The 20,191-nt window shown below is 42.5% G+C and overlaps 1 protein-coding gene across 3 annotated transcripts in view; it reads left to right on the top strand.

The window, feature by feature from the left end:
- The window catches only part of DGUOK (deoxyguanosine kinase), a 36,542-nt gene that overhangs the window by 12,724 nt on the left and 3,627 nt on the right, over positions 1 to 20,191 (top strand). For 2 of the 3 annotated variants that reach the window (XM_020895995.2, XM_020896004.2), the window contains exons 3-4: positions 12,412 to 12,599; positions 16,751 to 16,898. In XM_020895995.2, the coding sequence (XP_020751654.2) occupies positions 12,412 to 12,599; positions 16,751 to 16,898 (336 nt within the window). The remainder of the gene's footprint in view (positions 1 to 12,411; positions 12,600 to 16,750; positions 16,899 to 20,191) is intronic. The other variant, XM_070476075.1, reaches the window with a different exon arrangement.

The raw sequence follows: 20,191 nt of genomic DNA, 5'->3' as shown, positions 1-20,191 counted from the left end.
TTATTTGCTCCAAGGCATGTGAGATCTTGCCGGACTGGGGATCCAGCCAGTGTCCCCTGCATTGGCACGTGGATTCTTCACATTCAGCCACCTGGGATGCCCACATTTCCTTTTTTAAAATAAGAATTGTGATCGTCACTTGCATGTCACTTGATTCACAAGGTCTTCTTCCTTTCGTGGTCATGTCATGTTAATGGTTGCTGTGCTCTGTGTAATATGCTGTACATATTATCTAGTCTTAGTTTCAATGTTTACTTTTCTAATTTCTGCTTATTGTAAACAATGTCACGATGACTATTTTTGAGGCTGTATCTTTTTTTCTTTTTAATGGCTTGATTTTGAGGATAATCTGGAAGTGGTATTTTGATGTCCAAAAATTACATGTTTTGTTGAGACTTTTGTTACATTTTGTAAAATCTTCCTTCAGAAAAGTTTTGCTATTTTTCTCATATTTTCAGCAACACTGGGTATTATTTTTTTTTTATCCTTTTTTTTTTTTTTTCACATTTTTCAAAAGCATTTATTAAGAAAAGAGGGGGGTGGGAAAAGCTATAAAGTAACACAAAGGAATGAAAGTGTTTACAACATGGCTTCTTCAGGCCAGTGGCAGCTAAGAAATATTTGCTGGGCCGACACCAAGGGTATGGAGGCCCCAATTCCATTTTCAATCCCATTTCTCTTGGCTGCTAACCCAACCAGGTCAAAACACCCTCCGAAGAGAAGTCAGATTGCCTTCCCAAACCTCCCCAAGCTACTTCCCAGTTGCCTTTACGGCCCTTCTCTGCCTGGACCCAGATTCCTTCCCTAGGCTTCGGGTGAGGTCAGCCAGACCCTGCTGAGCACTCTCTACTCTTCCAGTCACTGTGTGGTCCCTTCATCTATTTCTGTTCCCATCCGGATTCATTAAACTACATTCATGAACCAGTTGGGCTGGCTTGATCTGCTGCCTTGGGTCAAGTTGCCTGTTTTTCTAAGCCTACATCTGAACTTGCTCTTTCTCCTGTTGGGAACGACTTCTTGAGCAGTGTCTCTGGCAGCTCCCTGCCCCCGTCAGTCCAAGGCTACTGTCTCCCCCAGACAGAACTCTGCACCCCCATCCAGCCGCCCACTTAACTTCAGGGGGCTCCAGTTCTCAGCTAACCCGTCTAGGTGGGGGTCAGTCACTAAGTTGTGTCTTGACTCTTGAGGCCTCATGGACTGTAGCCCACCAGGCTCCTCGGTCCATGGGATTCTCCGGGCAAGAACACTGGAGTGGGTTGCCGTTGCCTTCTCCATTTTTTATCCTTTCTGACTTGAGAGTGAAGAAAATGAATGGTATGTTATTTTATTTTACATTTATTTAATTACCGATTTGTAAGGCCCTCCTCAGACAGCCATTTTGCTTTTTTGCATTTCTTTTTCTTGGGGATGGTCTTGATTCCTGTCTCCTGTACAATGTCACGAACCTCCATCCATAGTTCATCAGGCACTCTGTTTATCAGATCTAGTCCCTTAAATCTATTTCTCACTTCTACTGTATAATCATAGGGGATTTGATTTAGGTCATACCTGAATGGTCTAGTGGTTTTCTTCACTCTTCAGTTTCAGTCTGAATTTGGCAATAAGGAGTTCATGATCTGAGCCACAGTCAGCTCCTGGTCTTCTTATTGCTGACTGTATAGAGCTTCTCCATCTTTGGCTGCAAAGAATATAATCAGTCTGATTTTGGTGTTGACCATTTGGTGATGCCCATGTGTAGAGTTTTCTCTTGTGTTGTTGGAAGAGGGTGTTTGCTATGACCAGTGCGTTCTCTTGGCAGAACTCTGTTAGCCTTTGCCCTGCTTCATTCTGTACTCCCAAGGCCAAATTTGCCTGTCACTGCAGGTGTTTCTTGGCTTCCTACTTCTGCATTCCAGTCCCCTATAATGAAAAGGATATCTTTTTTGGGTGTTAGTTCTAAAACATCTTCTAGGTCTTCATAGACCTGTTCAACTTCAACTTCTTCAGCCTTACTGGTTGGGGTATAGACTTGGATTACCGTGATGTTGAATGGTTTGCCATGGAAACGAACAGAGATCATCCTGTCATTTTTGAGATTGCATCCAAGTACTGCATTTTGGACTCTTTTGTTGACTATGATGGCTACTCCATTTCTTCTAAGGGATTCCTGCCCACAGTAGTAGATATAACAATTCCTGCCCACAGTAGTAGATATAATGGTAATCTGAGTTAAATTCACCCATTCCAGTCCATCTTAGTTCACTGATTCCTAGAATGTTGATGTTCACTCTTGCCATCTCCTGTTTGACTGCTTCCAATTTGCCTTGATCATGGACCTAACATTCCAGGTTCCTATGCAATATTGCTCTTTACAGCATCAAACCTTGCTTCTATCACCAGTCACATCCACAACTGGGTGGTGTTTTTGCTTTGGCTCCATCCCTTCATTCTTTCTGGAGTTATTTCTCCACTGGTCTCCAGTAGCATATTGCGTACCTACTGACCTGGGGAGTTCATCTTTTAGTGTCCTGTCTTTTTGCCTTTTCCTACTGTTCATGGGGTTCTCAAGGCAAGAATACTGAAGTGGTTTTCCATTCCCTTCTCCAGTGGACCACATTCTGTCAGACCTCTACACCATGACCTCGCCATCGTGGGTGGCCCCACATGGCATGGCTTAGTTTCATTGAGTTAGACAAGGCTGTGGTCCTTTGTGATCAGATTGGCTAGTTGTCTGTGAGTGTGGTTTCAGTTTGTCTGTCCTCTGATGCCCTCTCTCAGTGCCTACCGTCTTACTTGGGTTTCTCTTACCTTGGAAATGCAAAAAAGCAAAATACTGTCTGAGGAGGCCTTACAGATAGCTGTGAAAAGAAGGGAAGCGAAAAGCAAAGGAGAAAAGGAAAGATATACCCATTTGAATGCAGAGTTCCAAAGAATAGCAGGGAGAGATAAGAAAGCCTTCCTCAGCCATCAGTGCAAAGAAATAGAGGAAAACAACAGAATGGGAAAGACTGGAGATCTCTTCAAGAAAATTAGAGATACCAAGGGAATATTTCATGCAAAGATGGGCACAATAAAGGACAGAAATGGTATGGACCTAATAGAAGCAGAAGATATTAAGAAGAGGTGGAAAGAATGCACAGAAGAACTGTACAAAAAAGATCTTCACCACCCAGATAATCACGATGGTGTGATCATTCACCTCGAGCCAGACATCCTGGAATCTGAAGTCAAGTGGGCCTTAAGGAAGCATAACTACAAAGAAAGCTAGTGGAGGTGATGGAATTCCAGTGGAGCTATTTCAAATCCTGAAAGATGATGCTATGAAAGTGCTGCACTCAATATGCCAGCAAATTTGGAAAGCTCAGCAGTGGCCACAGGACTGGAAAATGTCAGTTTTCATTCCAATCCCTAAGAAAGGCAATGCCAAAGAATGCTCAAACTACCACACAATTGCACTCATCTCACACGCTAGTAAAGTAATGCTCAAAATTCTCCAAGCCAGGCTTCAGCAGTCTGTGAACCGTGAACTTCCAGATGTTCAAGCTGGTTTTAGAAAAGGCAGAGGAACCAGAGATCAAATTGCCAACATCCACTGGATCATCAAAAAAGCAAGAGACTTCCAGAAAAACATTTTTGCTTGATTGAGTATGCCAAAGCCTTTGACTGTGTGCATCACAATAAACTCTGGAAAATTCTTCAAGAGATGGGAATATCAGACCACCTGACCTACCTTTTGAGAAATCTGTATGCAGGTCAGGAAGCAACAGTTAGAACTGGACATGGAATAACAGACTGGTTCCAAATAGGAAAAGGAGTATGTCAAGGCTGTATATTGTCACCCTGCTTATTAACTTATATGCAGAGTACATCATGAGAAATGCTGGGCTGGAGGAAGCACAAGCTGGAGTCAAGATTCCTGGGAGAACTGTCAATAACCTTAGGTATGCAGATGACACCAGCCTTATGGCAGAAAGTGAAGAAGAACTAAAGAGCCTCTTAATGAAAGTGAAAGAGGAGAGTGAAAAAGTTGGCTTAAAGCTCAACATTCAGAAAACTAAGATCATGGTATCTAATTCCCATCACTTCATGGCAAATAGATGGGGAAACAGTGGCTGACTTTATTTTTCTGGGCTCCAAAATCACTGCAGATGGTGGTTGCAGCCATGAAATTAAAAGACACCTACTCCTTGGAAGGAAAGTTATGACCAACCTAGATAGCATGTGAAAAAGCAGAGACATCACTTTGTCAACAAAGGTCCGTCTAGTCAAGGCTATGGTTTTTCCAGTGGTCATGTATGGATGTGATAGTTGGACTATAAAGAAAGCTGAGCGCTGAAGAATTGATGCTTTTGAACTGTGGTGTTGGAGAAGACTCTTGAGAGTCCCTTGGACTGCAAGGAGATCCAGTCAGTCCATCCTAAAGGAGAGCAGTCCTGGGTGTTCATTGGAAGGACTGATGTTGAAGCTGAAACTCCAATACTTTGGCCACCTAATGCAAAGAGCTGTCTCATTTGAAAAGACCCTGATGCTGGGAAAGATTAAGGGCAGAAGGAGAAGGGGATGACAGAGGATGAGATGGCTGGATGGCATCACCGACTCAATGGACATGGGTTTGGGTGGACTCTGGGAGTTGGTGATGGACAGGGAGGTCTGGCTTGCTGCGATTCATGGGGTCGCAAAGAGTCAGACACGACTGAGCAACTGAACTGAACTGATTACCAATTAATTGAACAACTTTTTAATGTTTATTGGCTATTTTTTAGTGTTCTTTAGTGAACTGCTTGTTCAAAGCTCTTGTCATTATCCACCCCCCCCCCCCCATTGAGATCTTTAGGGTTTTGTAATGGCTTCATAAGAGCTCACTATATTGTTAAATATCTTAACTCTTTGTCATATACTGTCGATTCTTTCCCCAGTTTTGGCATTTTTTCCTTTCCTTTTCTATATGGTATATTTTGCAGTATAATACTTTTAAGTTTTTATGTGGTCAGATCTATATTTTCTTCGTAGTTACTGCCTTTGATGTGAAAGTTTAAAAGACCTCTTACAAGCCCAAGATTATAAAAACATGCACTTGTTTTTCTTTCTTTTTCTTTTAAGGTTTTACCCTTTATGTGACTTTAAAAGTGACAGAAGTCTGATTTTCCCCCAATTGTTATCTGCATTTCCAGTAATAGTCTTGTTGACTTTATTCCTCAGTGGTTATATGTTTTGTGGTTATTGTGACTGGGAACTGTTTTTTCATCATCTTTTTCAAACTGGTTATTGCTGTTTTAAAGAAAAGCAGTTGATTTTTGTATATGTCTTGTGTGACTTAATTCCCTCTCTCTCTTTTTTTTTTTTGCTTTATTTGCTTGAGGTTTTAGAAAATAATAGTTTTCCCTAAATACTAATGACTTGTAAGGGCTTTCGAATATCCAAACCTCATTTCTGTTTTCTTTTGTTAGAAAGAAGTTCCAGAATAATATTAAATAATAGCAGTGATGGTAGCCACCTTTATCTTCTCTATCTTTAGTGAAACTACCTCTAATGTATCATCATTAAGTTCTGTGCTGGTCATTCATTTCAATAGGCTGTGTGGAGGAGGTACCCTTCTATTACTAAGATAGTGACTGTTTTTATCAGTATCAGATGTTAAGTTTTCATCAAAAGCCTTTTTTATCATCTAGTGAGATAATCGTGGGATTTTTCTTTCTTTTGCTTTTTTCTCTTCATGTTAGTCATAGATTTGATAATGATGTCATCCTCACATTCCTAGAATGAACCCTTTTGATCATGGTGTACTGTTGCATTAGTTTGCTAATACATTGTTTGAACTTTTGTGTGTGTATTTATAAATTTAATTGGTATTACTATTTGGGTATACAGTTTTTGACAGGTTTTACCATCAAGGTTATGAAAATGAATTGAGCTTTGTATCATTTTTAGCATAGAAATTATCTATTCCTTGAAGGTATGATAGAAATTAGTTTCAAAATTACATGGACTTAGTGTTGTTTGGGGGGAGTATTGGACAACTCTTTCTTCCTCAGTTATTATTCAGGGTTTTTAGTCACTTTTGATAATCTTTTTCCAAAGAACTGCCTTTTATTAAGATTTTCAAATTTAATAATGTAAAATTAGTACATGTCTTCTTTTATGCTTTAAATTCTTCTGTATTGAGAGTTGTTTTATTGTTTGTCTGATGTTGCTTATCTGTGTGAATATTTTGAAAGGGATAGACTTGGTAGATGATTATTATTTTTAAAAGGTGCAATTAATAGATTGTAATTTTTAGATTGCAATTCTGTTGGGAATTGCATTCTAGTTCATTACTTTTTGCTTTTAAATTTATATCTCAGAATTTTTGTATTTTTAAAACTCTTTAATAAAGTTAATGATTAATTTGTGTATTTTCCCCTTTTTTCTGCCTTAATAATACTGTTGGCCAAGAAGGTTCATTAGGTTTTTTCCCACCCGTTTTTGGCCAACCCAATAAAAGCATTTGCAATGGGAAGTTTTCTTCATAGAATAAGTTCTGGCCCTATCTTCTAGATTTGACATATGAGACTGTAACTGAAATTTCTAAAAAATATGTAATTGTAGTTTTAACGTATTTTATGCTTAAGAATTATTTTTAGGGGATAAAAAAAAGAATTATTTTTAGTGTTTTACATATTCTGAACAGATTTTGTGTATGTCTGTTATTTTGTTATGATCAGTGTGGCTTATACAGTTTCTCATTGGGGAAACTGACTAAAGTTTTCTTCATAGCCTGTGTATGGTCAGTTTTCATAAGTTTGCCATGGACTTTTAAGAAGAGTATGTGTTTCCTGTAAATTCTATGTAGTTGGATGTGACATATTTTATCCATTCTAAGATGCCATTGATTATGAGACATTATCAATTTAGTGACACTCCTAAGGAATAATTAAAATGTCTGTTATGTTTAGTAAGCATTGTACTATGTATCCCAGTTTCTGATATGTGAAAAAAATGATTGAGCCTAATCCTCCAAGTTCTCTACTGTTTTTTTTTTTTTTTATTAAATTCTAAGAGAAATGTACTAAAGTTTTGTGCTTTTATTATGTTTTGTCCATTTCTCCTTGTATTTTTAAAAGTGTTTGTTTACTTATTTTTTATTTTTAAAATAAATAGGTCTTTGTTGCTGCAGACTGGCCTTCTCTGGTTGCGGTGGGCAGCGGGGAGCTCCTCTCTAGTCCAGCGCATGGTCTTATCGTGGTGGCTGCTCTTGTGCGGAGCACTGACTCTGCACTTGGGCCTCAGTAGTTTCAGCGCTCGGGCTCAGGAGCTGTGGCTCCCCAGCTCTCCAGCACAGGCTTAGTTGCTCCGAGGCATGTAGGATCATCCCGGACCAGGGATTGAATCCATGTTTCCTGCATTGGCAGGCAGATTCTTAACCATTGGATCACCAGGGAAGTCCCTAGTGCTTTTTTCTTAATACAGCTTTACCACATCTGCTTTCTTTTTACTTGCACCTACTCGATGGATTTTTCTGCCCCTTTGTTTTCAACTAATCTATGTCATCTTTTTCTGGTGTCTCACTTATGGACAGGATTTTTAGCTTTGACCCATTTTGAGGGTCTGCTTCCCATTCCTGGGAATTTTTCTCTTTGATCATGATTATATTTAACTTCTTCCTGCCACCCCTTATTTTTGTGCTTTCATCTCCTTTTTTCCTTTTTTCTGTATTTAAATATTTCTTTCATCTTTCTCCCCTTCATTCCTGTGGAAATTTTTACTATTTTTACTCTACTAGTGGAAACATTTAAACTAAAAATATACATGTTAAATATATATCTATAAAATACATGTTAAATATGCATGTTAAATAAATAATAAATATATATATGTATGTTTAAGACTCACATATACAGAAAACAAACTTGTGGTCACCAAAGAGGAGAGGGGAGGGGGAGGAACAAGTGAGGAATGCAGGATTAACAAATACAGACTACTACATATTAAATAGCAACAAGAATGTACTATATAGCACAGGGAATTGTAGCCATCTATGTTGTAATAAGCTATAGTGGAGTACAATCTGTAAAAATACAGAATCACTGTGTTGTAACCTGAAACTAATATAATATTGTACATCAACTATATATACTTCAATTAAAAATATATATATATATATTCATGTTTAAACCTATTTATCAATGTTAATGGCGTCTCCATGAAAGAAAATAAATTTTACTACTTTTTAAAATTTTTTCTCCAGGCTCTACCACCCAAGCATAGAAATCTGTAATTTTTTAGTTCTGAAGTGTTTGAAATTTCTCTTTTTTTTCTGGCCAGGCTGTATATCTTCTGAGATCTTAGTTTCCTAATCAGGGATTGAACTTGGACCCTAGCAGTAAAATCACCAAGTCCTAACCACTGGACCACCAGGGAATTCCTGGAAATTTCTCTTTTAACTATAGAAATGGGCAGTAAACTTCTTAACTGCATTAATAATAATTTATACTTAACTCTCTTCTGCTGGTCATTCACTGAACACTGTTTTCTTATTGCCACTTCCCATTTCTTAATCTTTGATTCATTTTTCAATTGGTTGAAGTTTATTTTAGAGGAATTTTTTTTTCTTTTAGAATGTAGGTGGTATTAATATAGTCTCTGAGTGATTGCTTATCTTAAAATGTCTTTAGTTTCTGTTGTGATGTTCAGTTGCTTAGTTGTGTCTGACTCTTTGTGACCCCACAGACTGCAGCACCACCAGGCCTCCCTGTCCTTCACCATGCCCTGGAGCCTGCTCAGACTCATGTCATTGAGTTGGTGATGCCATCCAACCATCTCATCCTCTGTCAGCTCCTTCTCCTCCTGCTTTCTGTCTTTCCCAGCATCATGGTCTTTTCCCGTGAGTTGGCTGTTTGCATCAGGTGGCCAAAGTATTGGAGCTTCAGCTTCAGCATCAGTCATTCCAATGAGTATTCAGGAACTGATTTCCTTTAGGATTGACTGGTTTGGTCTCCTTGCAGTCCAAGGGACTCTCAACAGTCTTCTCCAACACCACAGTTCAAAAGCATCAGTTCTTGGTGCTAAGTCTTCTTTATGGTCCAACTCTCACATCCACACGTAAATACTGGAAAAACCATAGCTTTGACTATAGGGACCTTTATTGGCAGAGTAATGTCTCTGCCTTTTAATACACTGTCTAGGTTTCTGCTGTAGGGAAGTGTTATGTGGTTCTGATCCTTTTTTAAATGTAAGAAATTAATATTTCCCCCTTCTTAGGTTTTTGTTTTGTTTTTATGAATTATTGACATCTTGCCAGGATAGATCTGGGTGCATGTGTGTATGTGAGAGAGAGAAGAGAAAATATGAAAGCCACATATGTAAATCCATATTAAATCTTTTCTGGTACTCAGCAAATTTCTCTGGTGGAAAGTCACATCTTCAGAGATACTCTTTTTTTCTTTGGTTTTGGCTTCTTTTTCACCTGAACTAAAACCATAGTAAAAATACCATGATTTTAAACGTTTATTTTTGTTCTAAAATACCTAGAGATATGTCATGTTTCTACTAGACAGTGATTCTCAGTGACAGTAAACTTTGATGAGAGACAGACCTTATAAGTAGTGGTCTTCCTCTGTTCATTGCTTTTTTGTTGGGGGGGGAGTGGCATTTCACCTCTCTGTATTGGGCTCATCACTTGAGAAAGAAAATTGTTTACTTTGGGTAGGTAGTTTTATGTGAAATATGGGTACTGTGAAGTTGCACATCATTTTAGCTCTCGTTTGAAAAGTTATTTGATACAAGATTGTATTAACTGCTGTGGAGTGGGACAAGGTGACATTACATCTTGATGCATCTTTCCAGAAGAAAGAAAAAACAAAAAACACCCTACCACTGTGTAACAGTGTATATTGGATCTCCTGAACTGTCTCTTTTGATTTCCTAATTTTCTGCTTTTTCCTCTTAGTTCAGGAAAAACCTTGAGTTGATGCTCTGTCTGTGCTGTGCTGTGCATAGTCGCTCGGTCGTGTCCGACTCTGCTCAGCCGCGTCCGAACCTTTGGGACCCCGTGGACTGTAGCCCGCCAGGCTCTCTGTCCATGAATTCTCCAAGCAAGAGTACTGGAGTGGGTTGCCATGCCCTCCTCCAGGGCATCTTCCCAACCCAGGAATCGAACCTGGGTTTCCCACACTGGAGGCAGATTCTTTACTAATCTGAGCCACGAGGAAACCAGTATTCTGTTTGATACTCACTAATTAGGTTTAGTGCAGTTTACAGTCTGCTGGTTACTCTCTTCATTGGGAGTTTTGTTTTGGCAATTGCATTTTTTTCCTCTAAGAATGTTCTTTTCATATTGTTCCATTTGGAGCATGGCTTCATTTCTTTTGTTGGGGGGCATGCCATGCAGTCTGTGGGATCTTAGTTCCCCAACCAGGGATTATACCCGTGCCCCTGTAATGGAAGTGCGGGGTCTTAACCTCCAGGGAAGTCTCTGGCTCCTTTTTTTGATGACCTGTTCTTATCAATGTGGCAGTCTCTTGAATCTCATTGAGCTTTTTCCGTTTTCTCCTGTTTCTGGCGATAGGTCTGTCTCCTGAGAGGCTGCTTGTCCTGAGCACATTGATGAGTTCACTCCTTTTGAATTGCTGAGTATTTTTTATCTACTGATTGTCCCCTTTTTTGTTTATATGTCTGAAGGGATATGTGCTTCATGTTCTGTAGTTGAGATTGGTTCTTTACAAATTATGTAGGCCTCTGTACAGATTTTTATTACAGCAGGCTCCCTTTGTAAGGAGCCTGTAAGGCTCCCTTCTACCAGGGCCTGCTGGTAGAAGCCCCCACCCAGTCAGCCCGGTGCCTCTGCCAGCGCAGTGCCCCACTCCATTCAGCTGGCTTTCCTGCCATCTCAGAACTATGCCACGCACCACGGGCTCCCTACAGTCTCCAGTGACCCTGCCAGAGACCCCGTAGATCCACATTTGTCCTCCTGCCTCACCCTCCAGCTCTCAGCCAGGGGCCGATTGTGAGGCTGGTGTGTGTTTGTGGGTTGGCACTGAAGGAGGGAAGTTGTTTTGTGATCTGCTGTGCTCTACATGCATTGTTCCTGATGAAACCTTCAAAGCGTAAGACCCTTCTTTGGAATCCAGGGTTGATATTCTGTGAAACCGGACCACTCATGGTTGTCTAACCTCCCCTTCGCCACCCCCCCCCACCCCAATAATTTCGTCTCTACGTGAAATTCTTTCTTCTTAATCCCCGTTTCCATCTATGGAGATTCCATGTACCATTTACTTCCCAGCTTAATGCCACTTTTTCCCAGAAACTTACCAGATTCTCTCCGCCATATGTGATCACCCCTTTGTTGTATGTTCTGCTTTATAGTCCAGTTTTCCATATTTTTGTCACCCCCTTTCTGTTTGCATTATGAGCTCCTTAAATTTAGGAACCATGTCTTGCTCGCTTTTATATGGAGAAGTATCAGAATGAAGAAGTTAGCGGAAGCCAGGTTTGAGTTCCCATTCAACGCTTACCATGAAACCTTAAACAAGTTCTGTCACCTTTCTGAGTGGATATTCTCCTCAAAGAAATGGGCATAACAGTGGTACCTACCTCGTGGTGCTGTTTTGAAGATTAAATGAGACAGCATAGCACAGTGAACATTGAGATAAATCTTAATTTTGTTTTCTGTACCCCTTACAGTACCTAGCTCACGTAGCGCCTCATCCACACAGGCCTTCAGTTAATGGTGACCTAGTGAACACAGATGAGAGTGCTTTGCGCAAAACTCACTTTTGCACTGAGTCAGTGGCAGAGCCCAGGAAAGAATCTAGGGTCCCTGAGTATCTTACACACGTTCCCACCTGCACATGCTGAGTAAGTGGGTCTTCACATGCCTTTCATAAAGTGTCTGGAATCCAGGAGGAGGGATTTGTGTGTGTTTTTGTTTGTTCATGTGTTTGTTTGCTTAACAACTTGTAGCTCCGCCATAAGAGAGACAGAACTCTATTTTGTTGGTTGGATTTTATAGTCAGTTACTTTCTTGTCTGGGTTAGTTTTAGAAAGAAAGAACCACAAATGAGAAGCAACATAGTGTTGTAGTAGAAGCAGTATGATTGCAAGTAGAACTTTAGGTGGTCCTCGTCGTTAACTCTCCCCCCGACCCGCTCTGCAAACGCGTCTGTTGGTGAATGTGCTAATTCTGTGGATGGTTCTACCTCTGCCCTTCTGTGCCATGTTGAACGTGGCATGTCACCTCCTTCTATCAGATTCTCATCTAATAAAGTAGGAGAATCTCTTGCTTGATTGTGTAGCTTTGACTACACAAATGGTAAGGGATGCAGTATCTTTTTAGTGGAAGGAAACTTCTGTAATTGCTTCTCTCAGTGATTACAAGGTACAAGGTAGAAGGGTGGTAAACACTGTGAAGGAAATGTGCCTCCTAGGAAATTCTCCTCTTTTGTAATTTGCCTCTAGGCCGGAGCTGCCACCAGTCTTGGAAACTTGCTGGATATGATGTACCAGGAGCCAGCACGATGGTCCTACACCTTCCAGACATTTTCTTTCCTGAGCCGCCTGAAAGTGCAGTTGGAACCCTTCCCTGAGAAGCTCCTCGAGCTTGGGAAGGCAGTGCAGATCTTTGAGAGGTCTGTGTACAGCGACAGGTAAGCCCCCGAGCCTCTGCCAGTCATGAGCTCTGTGCTTGGTGCTGCAGGTTCTTTTCTTGCCCAGACCCTGTATTGCTCTTGTCATTGGATGTTACCCTTGGGGATTTGTCTTCTTTTTAAAGACAACACTGTAGAGATTTGTTCAGACTTACAGTTTCACAGTTACCGTACATGTCAAGAAAGGAGACTATGTTTTCCATAAACTAAATGCATTTAATTTCTCACATTGGCTCTTCACCTTGTCTTCCTTTCTGTCACAGAAGCAGGCTGGTGGATACCTAGTATAACCGTTATACGCAGAAAGGCATGGGAGAGACACTTAAGTAGTAGCGTATGTTCTAGCAAACCAGATGAATCAGTGGCTGGTTATCACCTTGAAGAAAAAAGCAGATGGAATTAAAATCTGTGTTCCTAAAATGATAGGAGAAATACATTCATCCTTGTTTTATTCTTCAAGAAAGGATTTCTGAGTAGAAGCACATCTGAAAAATTGACTTCTGTCTTGGATTTAACCATTTTTGACTCTGTCGTGTGAGAGGACTTATTATTGGCCAGAGACTATAAGAGATATCCAGTCTCTCATAGGTCCAATGAAATAGGCAATGGCACACCACTCCAGTACTCTTGCCTGGAAAATCCCATGGACGGAGGAGCCTGGTAGGCTGCAGTCCATGGGGTCGAGAAGAGTCGGACATGACTGAGCAACTTCACTTTCACTTTTCACTTTCATGCATTGGAGAAGGAAATGGCAACCCACTCCAGTGTTCTTGCCTGGAGAATCCCAGGGACGGGGGAGCCTGGTGGGCTGCTGTCTGTGGGGTCACACAGAGTCGGACATGACTGAAGCGACTTAGCAGCAGCAGCAGCAGCATCGGTCCAGGGAAGGGCATTGTGCTATCTACCCAAGGGAGTGAGGTGGGGAGTCACTTTTCACAAAGGCTAGCAACTAGCTTGGGAATTCAGCCCCTCTATTCTAGAGGAGCTAGTCCATCTGTACTCCAGAATTCCTGGTTCTGCCACAAGACCAGGCTGAGACTTGTGTTTCAGCCATTTGAAGGTGAAGTGTGGGTGCCTTGATCTGGACATTGCTGAGGGTTTTTTATCTGAGGGCTATGAATGACCTGTGTCAGTGTGAGAGGGTGGCTCAAAGCATGATGAGCTCTGAAGCCCTTTTGAATGGTCAGAATGGAAAGTTTCACTTTATTGTCCATTCACGTCTTTTTAAAAAACTTTTATTTATATATATTCAGTTGTGCTGGGTCTTCGTTGCTGCACAGGCTCTCTCTAGTTGCAGAGAGTGGGGGCTGCTTTTCATTTTGGTGCTCAGGGGAGCAGTGACTTCTTTTGTTGGGGAGCACGGGCGTTAGGGCATGCAGGCTTCAGTAGTTGCAGCTCCCCAGCTCCAGAGCACAGGCTCAATAGTTGTGGCGAATGGGCTTAGTTGCCCTGGGGCATGTGGGATCTTTCCGGATCAGGGATTGAACCCATGTTTCCTGCAGGCAGATTCTTTACCGCTGAGCCACCAGGGAAGCCCTGTCCATTCCCTTCTCGAGACACTGGATTGGTTACCTGTTTACTTCCGGGTTACAAAGCTAGCTCTGCTTCTTAGTCCTCCCATAAGCCTCCTGGAGGGAAAAATAAGGGAACATTTGTAAATGTATTGTGACTTTTTAAAGCATTACTTAAAAATCATTCAAGATATGTAATGCAAACCCTATAGGCTAGGCACTCCTTCTCTGTAGACCCCAAGAGAGAGCCTGTTCTTTTTAAAAGCTAAATATGTGAATTGTAAATGGTTGAGCTATAGATTTTTGTTGTTTTTTCAAGTGTTGGATAAACTACTATTTATCTTCCTTTTCCCTCTCCCAAGCCTTGCCTCTTGAATTAGGAAGATGAATGACATATTGCTACCTGCCTGGAAACACACTTGCCATTGGTCTTTTGATTTTCAGCCCTTTAGTGAGGTAGACATGTGAGAGACCCCTTAAAAATAGGAGTGCTTTGTTTATAAGGTACATGGACTTTAGAAGATCTGATTAGAAGATCTCCAGACTTCTCTGGCGATCCAGTGGTTAAGACTCTGTGCCTCTACTGTAGGGGGCATGGGTTTGATCCTTGGTCGGGGGACTAAGATCCCTCACGTGGCGTGGCGTGGCATGGCCAAAAAAAAGGTACGCGACCGTAACATTTACTTGTAAAGGAAGACAACTGATTGCACTGTAGGCAGCTACAACATCCTAGATGTTTTCTTCAGAGGGGACATTTTTGGGACAGAAGGGATAACTGATTACACACTCTAACTCTGATGGTAATTTAGAGCCTCTCTGCTCCTTTAAAAATTTATTCATTTGGCTCAGCAAAGGAACAGGTTTGTTGAATACCACCTGTGTTGAGGCACTGGGTCAGACCTGGGGGCTGCAGCAGTAAGTAGAGCAGACCCAGCTCCTGCCCTCATGGCGACCTTAGTCTGACAGGGAACGCTGAGACTGCACACCTGCTCAGGTGTGTTATATGTGTTCCAAAGGAGGGACATAGCTTGTTAGGGAGAGTGGATGACAAGGAGGGAGAAATCTAAATCTTTTCTGTTTGAGTTGAAAGAAAATAATAACATGTGGTTTTAGAGCAGGGACCCTGATGCCTTGGTGCTTAAGCTGGCTCTTTCCTGCAGCCCCTTCATTCAGGCTGCAGTGGCTCCCCCCAAGCCCCTCAGCATTTAGCACCATGGCCTCTACGTCCTCTTGCCCCTTCACTACCAGCTTTGGAGAAATAAAGAAGTGCTCATACTCAAAAAAAGGTCAGGGCCTTTTATAAGACTAATTAACAGATATTTACTTGCTCTTTATAAGATCTTCATTTCCATGTTACTTATGAAGAAGCTGAAAACATTTTTCAGATACTGAATTAGAAATGCACCTCTTTTCTTTGTTGCCTTCAGCTAGGCTATAGTTAAACCATTTCAGACTGGAAGAGTTGGCTTCTCGAGCTCCCAAATTAGTGCCTTCATAGCCTGACAACGAGGTTGTTACAGTGACAGCTAGGTGTCTTTAGTAGTATGTGCCATTCACTGTTGTAAGCACCTTGTAAGTATTATGTACAGTTCTCCCAACTCTATGAATTAGGTTCAGCTGTTATCTATGTACAGAGGAAGAAGCAGCCTGAGAGTTTGATGACTTGCCCCTGGTGACACAACTAGTGAATACTGAAGCCAGGTCAGACTCAGGAATGTGACTCTTCAACCCATTCTCTACGCAGCACTCGCAGCCTTGTGGTGTATACCTCCCTGAGCCATTCGTAGACAAGTCTTGTGAATCTCATTTTTCCAGAAGTAGCCAGTTGCTGAGTATTGCCTTAGGAACTGGAATTCATTGCTTGAGATGTAAACTGTGTTTTGTACCCAGATGCCTGAGGTTGGAAAGCGGAGTTGCCCCTCCTGAAACGATGGTTCTAGTAGGCTCCGACCTCGTGTTTACCAGGTGCTCCTTTAGTTACGGAAGTAAGCAAGGGCAAAGCGAGACTGCTTTTTAGATTTAGCCTTCTTGTATCTGGATTAGAAGCTCAGAAGCAGAGGAGGCTTGCTTTAGAGGAGAGTTTGTTTTCTTGGTGATACTGCAGTTAGTAGGAAATGCGTTTCCTGCTCCGTAGGGGACATGACTTAAATACAGTTCCTGCTCTACTTCTTGGCTAGACAGAAGGATGGCTCTGCAACCTGGAGCCTCAGAGCCCTTGAGTCCTTAAAGTAAGTCGTGGGTGCTTTATACTAGGTTGTTTTTTGTTTGGGGGCTTACTTACAGTAATAATGAAACCTTAAAAGTTTGCATTTACACCATTTGCACATGTTTTGACTGGTTTCCAGGAGGGAAAATTGTTAGCGACCAATAGTACTGCCTTTCGGTGCCCTTTTTCTTCCAGTGGATTAATCCACTCAGAGATTTTGGCCTCTAAAGTCTAAATGCTATTCTCAGTATTGAGCAAAAGATGTAGGTGAAGAATTCAGACTTCTTAAAAATCAGTAAGGAGCCAAAAAGTTTAAGTGGTTTGGACAGACATGGAACAAGTTGTTATTAATGTGTTTTTTGCTTCTTTCTTTTGCCTTTCATTCCATTTCCCATTCTCTTCCCCTCACCCATCCCACCTACATTTCCAACCAGGTATATCTTTGCAAAGACTCTTTTTGAAAATGGGTCCCTCAGTGACATTGAATGGCATATCTATCAGGACTGGCATTATTTTCTCCTGCAGGAGTTTGCCAGCCGGCTCAGATTACATGGCTTCATCTACCTCCAGGCTGCTCCCCAGGTAAGACAGAATTTAAAGCCTTGAACATTAGGGCCATATGAAACTTAAGAGGTGATGTTCTCTGAGCCTCTCATTTTCCAGTTGGAGAAACTTGGTTGTGGGTGTTACCTGGAGCATGGAGAGCAGTGGGTGAGCACCCTCCCATTCTAACACAAGGACCCAGTTCCCATAGGCTCTCTGCAGCAGAGGGCTAAAGGGTCCCTCTTGATGTAGCGACCACCTAGAGAAGATTGCGCTTTATCACTTGGATCTACAATTTCGACCCTCTGACCAGCTAACCTTTAGCCAGTTACCTCAGCTTTTCCTTCCCTCTAACTGGGTCATCAGAGTCCATGGTGGTCTTAATGGTTTCTTGACTAGCATGTCATGAGGACGAAGAGGGTTTCCTCACCTCATCCTGATACTCTCCTAATTCGTTGTCTGCTTTTTTGAACCTTAAGGATGCCACTGGTAAGGCACAATGGACTGTGGGAGTTGCATCCATGACCTCTGACCTGGACCATGGGGCCAGCCCAGCACACAGTAGGGTGGTGATGTGGAGTCTCTGGAGACGGAAGGGGTCCTTGGCTCTGCCAGCCATGGGCAGGCCCTGGAAACCTTTCCCCTGGAGGGGTCCTTGTCTGTCCAATCCAGTGTCACAGACACGTGATCTCTTAAGGGCTCTTCTGGAGTGGGAGTCAAGACAGGGTGTTTTTGAGGGATGTGTTGCTCTCACCTTTTTAGACAGATATCTGACATACAGTCAAATGCCAGGTATAACACATAGTCTTAGGAGGGAAAGTTCTCTTCAGGCTAGAGGCCAGGCTTTTAGGGATATGACCAATCTTGTGGAAGGAAGAAGCCTGAGGGCAGACTGGTCAGGGTCAGAAAATGGGTGGGAGAGCCCCCGGGACACAGACTGCCGGGATCCAGAGGGGAGAGGACTGGATGGAAGGGCCTGACCTCAGGAAGGGAGGCAGCAGGCAAGGGCCTTGGGTGTGAAAGGGACCAGGTATCGGGGCTCTTTATGTCAGGAGCTTCTGAAGATTGTGAGGAGATAGAGATTCCACGGAAGTAAGTAGGGTCTCAGGTTTAAGTGAAACTCAGCTGGAGATGCAGTGAAGCCAGAGGGCTGAGAACCTGTGAAAAGAGCAAAGCTGAAGGTGGCAGCCTCACACACTTAAGACTTCTTGCAGTAGTTGTCATTACCTGGGAGCAGGAACAGAAGAGACCAGTTATGATGTGACTGTACTGTAGGGGCAGGGATTGGTGTCAGTGTTTAGGGGAGAAGGAGACCCCTGCCAAAAGGATGGTTTGTGGTAGCTGAATGTAGGGTTCAGGTGAGAGGAAAGTCCTGGCCCCCAGGAAGGCTCGTGGCCTGAGCCAAGGATGAGTTAAGAGCATTGTGGACTTGAACTGAGTGAAGATTGTGGTTGGATTTGAAGAGGTGACAGGTTTCCAGTAGGAGTTCATGGGATGGAGAGTTGAAAGTAGCAGTCAGTTGAGGGACTAAGCATTAAGAGAAGAATTGAAAGTACTGACACCTAAGCTTTCCTGGTCCCTGACCTAACCTGCTGGGACACTGGGACCCAGCATGGAAAGGAAGAAAGTCTTCCCCACATCTTTGTGTACTTGGAATGACTTTGTGAGATGGGACAAGGATGATAACAATGGTGGTGGTGATTGTAATTATTATGGTGTAGCTGATAACATCTTTTTGGAGAGACGAATTGAGGTATTTCAGCTGGGGTAGAATAAGGGTTGAAGGATTAAGGATTACTGCAACTTGATGGTAGAAAAAAACTGCTTATTCATTTTGGGATCGGATGGGGATTTTGGTGCTATTTTGATGGCACTAGAACCGAGACTGTTGATTTCCTTCCCCTGAAGTCACTCCTGGCCTCTGCTGTGAGACCCAGAGGGACTGTGAGAGAGCAGAACAGAAGTGGAACATCTCTGTGTAGAAAGCGGTGTGAGCGCCCAGTCCCCAGTGCAGAGTCCCGGCAGATGTTGGCTTAGAGCTCATGTGATGGGCTTCAGAAGGGCATTTCGCTCCTTCCTACCTACTCTTCACTAACCTGTAAAAAGCAAGTGAGCCAGCAGTGGGGGAAAAAAATCAGAAGAGAAATGGCTGGGCCCCAGTGCCCCAAAGAACCAGCAAGAGAGAGCGCGGCTGGCCAGTGTGGCTCCAAGAGCCAGGCCGTGTTTGCAGCCTGGACGCCGTGTGCTGCAGACACCTGGGCCCAGTGGCACCTGGGCCAGACCACGAGCAGAGCCTGTGCAGCTGCTGTCCGGCTGCAGGCGGTCCCAACAGCGGCTCTCCGCGAGGGTGGGGGCGAGTGGACAGCCGCTGCCGTTTGCGGCCGCACTGTCTCTCCTGTTCACGTTCAGCGCGTCCTCCCCATGAGGACTGAGGGAAAGAGGAACCAGACCAAAGCACTGTTCGCACAAGGCTGGTGCTTTGGGTGTTTTTAAGAACTTGTAACCATATCAGTACAGCAAGAATTACCCGAAATGTTCAAAATAGAAGTTTACCTAGGCTTCTGGGTGGGGGGAGAAAAGTTTGCTCTATTAAGTAAATTAATAGCGCAAAGGGAAATATTAGCCTATTTTAATAGGAAAGACTTTAGCATCAGTGTTTGCCTGCCAGCAATGAATGAATAATTCCAGTTTTTATAAAAAGAATTGCTCCGCCCTAGTGTATAATTGAAAACATAACGTCACATTCTAAAAAATACGCATTTTCATTAATTCTGATAATATTTTTCTCTCAGGAAAATTAGGTAGCTTTGCTATGTTTAGAAATCCTGAAGCTACCTTGCTGGCAGGAATGTGAATTGGTCAGCCTCTAAGGAGGCAGTCTGGCAGTGTGTGCTAGCAGGGTACATAGTTTTGCCCTATTAATCATGCTTCTTGGAATTTACTCCATAAATATGCTCCCACATAGGCAGAATGGCTCGTGTGCAGGGCAGCATTGTTTAATAGCAAATTATTATAAACAACCCAAGTAGTCATCAGTAGAGGCCAGTTAAATATATTGTGCTCCATCCATGCACTGAAAAACTCTGAAGCCATGAAAAAGAACTGGAAGGTACTATACTGACATATAACAATCTTCAAAACATATTCTTAAGAAAAATAAGAACTAGGTATGTAATAGGAGACCTTTTATATATTTTTTTAAGTGAGGTAAGACTGCGTCTATGTGTAAAATCTTTCTGAAAGTAGACAAGAGTCACTAACATCTGTCATCGGTGGGGCAGAGAGCTGGGTTGTGGTTAGTCAGGGCTGTAAAGCTGTGTGATGGGGAAGCA

Source organism: Odocoileus virginianus, chromosome 2 (assembly GCF_023699985.2).
Source record: "Odocoileus virginianus isolate 20LAN1187 ecotype Illinois chromosome 2, Ovbor_1.2, whole genome shotgun sequence".
NCBI classification, from domain to species: domain Eukaryota; kingdom Metazoa; phylum Chordata; class Mammalia; order Artiodactyla; family Cervidae; genus Odocoileus; species Odocoileus virginianus.
The sequence above is the reverse complement of the archived record's forward strand: the minus strand, read 5'-3'. Positions and strand labels throughout refer to the sequence as shown.